General features: G+C 40.5%; 1 protein-coding gene across 1 annotated transcript in view; it reads right to left on the reverse strand.

Annotated features, from left to right (window-relative positions):
• WDR3 (WD repeat domain 3) overlaps positions 1-4330 on the reverse strand; it is a 34642-nt gene extending 30312 nt beyond the window's left edge. The window contains exons 1-4 of the mRNA XM_081942137.1: positions 3535-4330; positions 2306-2515; positions 735-853; positions 59-137 (exon numbers count right to left, since the gene is read on the reverse strand). Of these exons, the coding sequence (XP_081798263.1) occupies positions 59-137; positions 735-853; positions 2306-2515; positions 3535-3705 (579 nt within the window). The 5' untranslated portion in view covers positions 3706-4330. The remainder of the gene's footprint in view (positions 1-58; positions 138-734; positions 854-2305; positions 2516-3534) is intronic.
• Between the last annotated feature and the right edge of the window lie 1544 nt (positions 4331-5874).

Raw genomic sequence — 5874 nt, forward strand, 5'->3', positions numbered from 1 at the left:
AAAAGACATTGTTTTTTTCTTGCTACTATTCTCACCTGCAAATCTGCATTCTACTTACTTCAGAGCGGTGCCCAACCAATGTTTTAAAACAGTGCTGAGTATCCAGGTCCCACCATTTTACCACAGTATCTTTTCCACTGCAAGAAAATGTTGCCTCATAAATGGTACCGAAAATATTACCACCATTACAACATTACATCTGAAAGTTCCCCTATTCTGTAGCAAGTATATAGACAGAACATAATAAATTAAAACCTATAAAGTTCTCCAGACAATGCATTATTTCAATGGGAAGTGACAAAGCTAAAAATATTAGTCAGAATTATTTACCCATGAAACTCATGAAGCCAATTTTTATTCTAACACTAAAGAGTCTTTTTGAATGTGTAGACTGTTCTTTACTAACACCCTTAATTTTCAAAAGGAAGCATCTATGCATATTTCATGCAGGATAAATTACAGGTTAATCTTCTCAATAGAATAAGAGAACAAAAATTAAAGTTTCCTTCAATTTATTCACAGATTTGGTGAATTAATGCAAGAACATCTTATTTGAGGTATTAACACTAAGCCAACTGTCTACAAGGCAAATAATACAACTGACCTAATAAATAATTAATTTTCAGGATTAACTTTTTTCCTTAATTCCTAGCAAATTTTTTGAACTTAAGTAAAATTGCAGTACTTAGTATGTGATTTGGAGGCGGCAGATAGTACATGAAGAAAACAATTACCTAGAAATCAATATATTTTTTGCTTTCAAGAACGATAGCTGTGTAATTGCATCCTTGTGGCCTTTCAATCGGTATAAACCACTCTCATTGATCACATCCCAAATTATGATATCTGTGTCCTGGAGAGAGAAAAATAAAAAAAAAATGGCTCAAGATGTTATTTTCCTGGCAATGAACAGGGTAAACTCACCCCTTTACCCAGTGTCAAATATATTTTCTGCTTCCATATTATCTCAAAAATATAAAATTAAAAATGTACCATTCCTGATTTTTTTAAAGATCAAAACAGCAACAGGCAATGTGTTCAATATTTTTGTTGTTTACATATTTCACTACATGTCCTGCCTATCTTTCAGAAATGTCTTCTTAAACTATTTAATAAAATGATAACGAAATCTGACAGCAAAATTTCCTTCACAAGACTTAAGAACAGTAGTTTCCCAATTGTCACTGAACTACAATTCTCAGCAGCCCCAGCCAAATTGAGAGATGTGAGCAAGATCAGTTTATAGAGTTTTCTAAACTTAGACAAAAAAGTTTCTATATTCATTTATTTCTGACACTCATGTTACTCATAGGAGAGTCATGTTTCTTGACTTTCCCATGATTTGCTACTATTTCCTTAAAGATGCATCTAGTTATTAAACTGGGAGATATGTAAGTACTTTTGATTTTACACTGTATTTGAAACTATTTAATTGCATGGTACAGAAATTTATGAAAGCTTGTTCTTTGTTTGCGGTAAAAAAATCTCAAAATCAGGTCTCAAAAATTGAGAGGATGTTTGCAATTCTAAAAATGTCCTGCACACTTCCAATTAGCTACATTGAAAGGAATGCTTCCTCAATAAATATGGATAGTATTTCCATTTTTCTTTTTATGTCCTGTTACCATATGTATAACATTCATTTTCACTGTGTGCATTTTTCCCTATTCCTCACTGATTTTCTACCAAATGACGCAGATTTTTCACCTTGCTATTCTCTCCAATGCCAAGCATCTTTGTTTAATTTTAGTATTAGTTGGTAAGCAAGCAAAGACATTCAGCTTCCATTATCTTTCCCTCTATTTCCTCTAGGAAAATAGTCTAGATTCAGAAAATCATGGGACTCAAAATGAGCAGAATAAAACAGAAATAGATGGGTGACAAGCACAAAAAGTCAACCATCATCTTGGCATGTGTTAAGGTGCTACTACTCTCAATATAAATACTAAATATTTGGAAAACTAATAGGTACAGTGAAGTAGAACCCTATTCATGGAACTTTAACCTCTGCATTAATTGGGGAAAGAAGTTCATTAACATCCATATCCTACTTGGGAACAACCAAAAACATTTAGTTGATCAGCGATGGAAACTAATATCATATATTCCATTCTTCTGTTATACCTATCTGTTTTCGCTATCCCCCTCATTTCTCTATCTTTTCCTAAATAGGGATCTAAAATCTATCTCACACAAATTCATTCCATGAATTTCCAATTACTCTTATCTCCAATTACTTTTCACTGCGCTTTAATCATATATTTCATTTACATCTATTAAAATCAGCAACCCCCCAAAATATCACCTTTGATCCTGATGCCAAACATCCTCCCAGCTCATCAAATTTCAAGACAGTAACAGCAGCTTTATGGCCATTGAATGTGACAGTTTTTTCAGCACTTAAGAGGTTGAACAAACAGATTGAACCATCCTCATATCCAACAACCAAATGCAAACCATCTGGAGATGGGCAGAGGGCAGTGACTTCCTGCTTGGGGCCCTGAAAAATGAGAATCTGCAAAGCAAAATAGGAGAACTTTACACTTTGGAATAGTAAAAGATTCCGAAGAAAGCAGTAATCAGTACATGATTGCTCTGAGGAAATAAGTTATTTTATACATTTCTATTATCTCCCATCATTCATTATAACCAAGATATTTAAAAAAACATACAGTAATGACAAATGGAATCTGGCATAGAACCAAGACTCACTGCTCTATTATTTCAATGCTGAAATTTTGAGTCCTTTTAATAAAAAAGGGACAATTGCAACATTTTGAATTTTTTTTAAATGAACATGTTCAATTTATCAGAAGTCTACTTTTAACAGTAATTACAACCACAACTTTTAGCAAAAAAAATGTGGAATGGTGACTTTTTAAATAATGCATATTATTTATCATTGGCCTAGAAAAAAGATTGAGGCCTCCCTTAAGCACAAAAGTCATCTGGGTAACTTTGGGCCAATCACTCTCTGTTAGCCCAACCCACCTCAAAGGGTTGTTGCTGTAAGAAAAACAGGAGGCAGGAGTATATATATCTTATATAATAATAACAACAATGAAATAATAATAAAGGTACAGTCCTCATTTAGCAATCACAATTGGGACTGACTACTTGGCTGTTAAGTGAAGCACTCTCTAAGTGAAAATGTGACTGTATCTATAATACATACCTACACCTTATTTCAGCTTTTGCTTTTTGCTTTACAGCTCTGTGAATGTTGTAAATGTGAGGATGGCCATAAAGTTATTTCTTCATCACAATCACAGTTCCCAAATGAGGTCATTATTAAAAGAGGGCTACCTATAATGTTTTTCTGTGACTCCCTCAAACATCAGTGTGATCATGGCAGTAATTTTAAATAAACCTTCATTAACATCCAGCACCTTTCGTTTAATCTTTTAAACACACCAAAAACATCAAGGACCAAATCCCACTATAATATATAGGACTAGGTGACCTATAAGATCCCTTCCAACTCTGTTTATCTGATCTGATTTTAATACATAAGGAGCCTGGCTTTGTGCTTACCTTTTCTCCTTTCCTTGAATCCCAGAGGAAAACATGTTCACAGGCTGGCACTGCAACATAGCGACCTTTCTCACCACGCAGGGTCACATAGGCAATATTGCCTTTCTGGCTGGCAATCACTCCAAAGAGGGCGGCGTCCGCGTACCGCAAATATTGCTTGGTGAGGCCCATGGGTCGGCTTCAGGTTTTGCAAAGTCCAAACTAGGCGAATATTATTTCTGAAGACATTTGAAAAAATGTTTACCTTTTTAGCCAGTCATTATTACTCTTCTACTTCCAAACCTCTAACACAGAAACACCCCAATTTCTGGTATTTTGCAGAATACACTTCTGCAGAACCCTTTTTTGGCTCTGCAGGTGTTGGGTTTTTATCAGGAAGGACCGAATTGCAGACTCGACTCAGCCACTCAGATTGGCTGGGCAGCCCGGCTCAGTTTCTCCGCCGGTCAACTCCAAAGCCAAAATGTGTAGCAGTGCAGCAGGAGGAGCGATATCACCGTATAAGCCACGGGAGGAAAGGAACTCCCGATCCAAATGTACTGGGGGAAGGTCCCAGCTTATGCCCTGTCTCCTCCGCTTGAGTCTTTCCTCCTGCAGCGAACGTCAGCCAGCCAAGCAGCGAGACTATCCCTTCGTTGCACGTGTAGCGTGGCTGAACCGACCAACCCAGCATGCTTAGGCAGAGGAACCGGAAGAGGCGGGACGATAGAGAACATGGAGCTATGGAAATTTAGAGAGACTCACCTCCCTACGGGATTGAACTCTCGAGTTTCAAGCAACCATCGTAGTTCGTTTAAAGCAGGGGATCTCAAACCTTGGCCACTTTAAGACTTATGGACTTCAACTCCAGAATTCCTCGGGAATTCTGGGAGTTGAAGTCCACAAGTCTTAAAATGGCCAAGGTTGGAGACCCCCTGACTTAAAGCACAATGAACAACTCCGTCCATTTCCAATTGTAACCCCAGCAAATGTAAACGCCTCGCTCAAACAAGGGTGTTGCCTGCAAGACCCACGTTGGGATTGGGGTGGAGCAGAGTTTTAAGAAGCCTGAGGTGGGGATCCGTCAAGTGGGACCGCCCAGATGCCATGTCTCAGTCCTCCTTTAGGGCCAACCACGATATAAAAGTTGTTTTCTGCTCTCCCACTTAATTCCGATTTGAAACCAATTACAAAAATGACTATTAGATAAGACTACATAAGCAAACACTGGGGGGGGGGAGGCACAAACAAAGTTGCTATTTATAGCATACTCCTTCCTACGAGATCTATCCACAATATTAACAATAAAACGGCAGTTAATATGATCCATATCAGTGTTTCTCTTTGCCAACTTTAAGGGTGGACTTCAACTCCTAGTGTTCCCCAGCCAGAATGCATGCAGGGGAATTCTGGGAGTTCAAGTCCATCCTTCTTAAAATGTGTCACATCTGAGAAATCCTGATCCCTATATGCACTGTTATATAGTGATAGCCGCAGTGAACGGGACACTTTTGCAATAACCAAGCCTTTAAAGCGGTCTACCGTCTCACTTTACAGGCGCTCCAGCTTCGAAGTCTCCTTCCCAGTTTGCAATAGGGACCGGGGCTGTCTCGGCAATTGTTAAGTCCCCCCAAATGACACTACCTCAAAACCAGTGGTGTATTAATCATTAAACACGTGCTTAGGACACCAGGCCCAAAGGGGGCAGCACAAAGTTGAGAAAGAAAAAAAAACCCAATGAGATTGGGTTTGTACAGTATGTACAAAGGAGGAGGGCACCAAGATTTCTCAGTGCTTAGGGCACCAGTGAGCCTTAATCCTCCACTGCGCCACAAGGTGCGCAGGAAGCAAAGGCACGTGTTCCTCGACCAAGAAGTTGACCCGCCGCCCATGTAAGTACAAAGCTCAGTCAGCTGTTCTGGCGTCTTTGGGAGCATCTGCCAGGCCGGGCAGCGATTGGAGCGACCGATCGTAGCCCTTTGTATCCCGTTCGTTCTTCTCCCATCTTTTCTCGCATCTGCGGCGCAACCTGGGTTTGGGCACTCGGATACGACGGGGCGGAAAGCAGAAGGCGGCGCTTGGCGGATTGGGGCGTTCACCGGAAGAGGGACCTACGAGCGGCACGCAAGGAGTCGGTGGTCGCTTTCCGCGATTCTGCTCCTCGGATATGGTATGGTTCCGCCGAGCCCCTGGCAAAGGACAAGCCCGGCGCGCGGAGCCCGAGCGGCGCGTGCCTTCCGAACCCCCGGGTTCTCCTTGGCCTCGCGGCCTCTTCGTCGGCCAATGGGGAAGAGTGGGGGGGGGAAGGGAGGGAGAGGAGAGGAGGGTGCAGAATTCTTGACAGTCCTTCGCTGGTGGTGG

Source organism: Natrix helvetica, assembly GCF_964273705.1.
Source record: "Natrix helvetica genome assembly, chromosome: 2".
Taxonomy (NCBI): Eukaryota; Metazoa; Chordata; class Lepidosauria; order Squamata; family Natricidae; genus Natrix; species Natrix helvetica.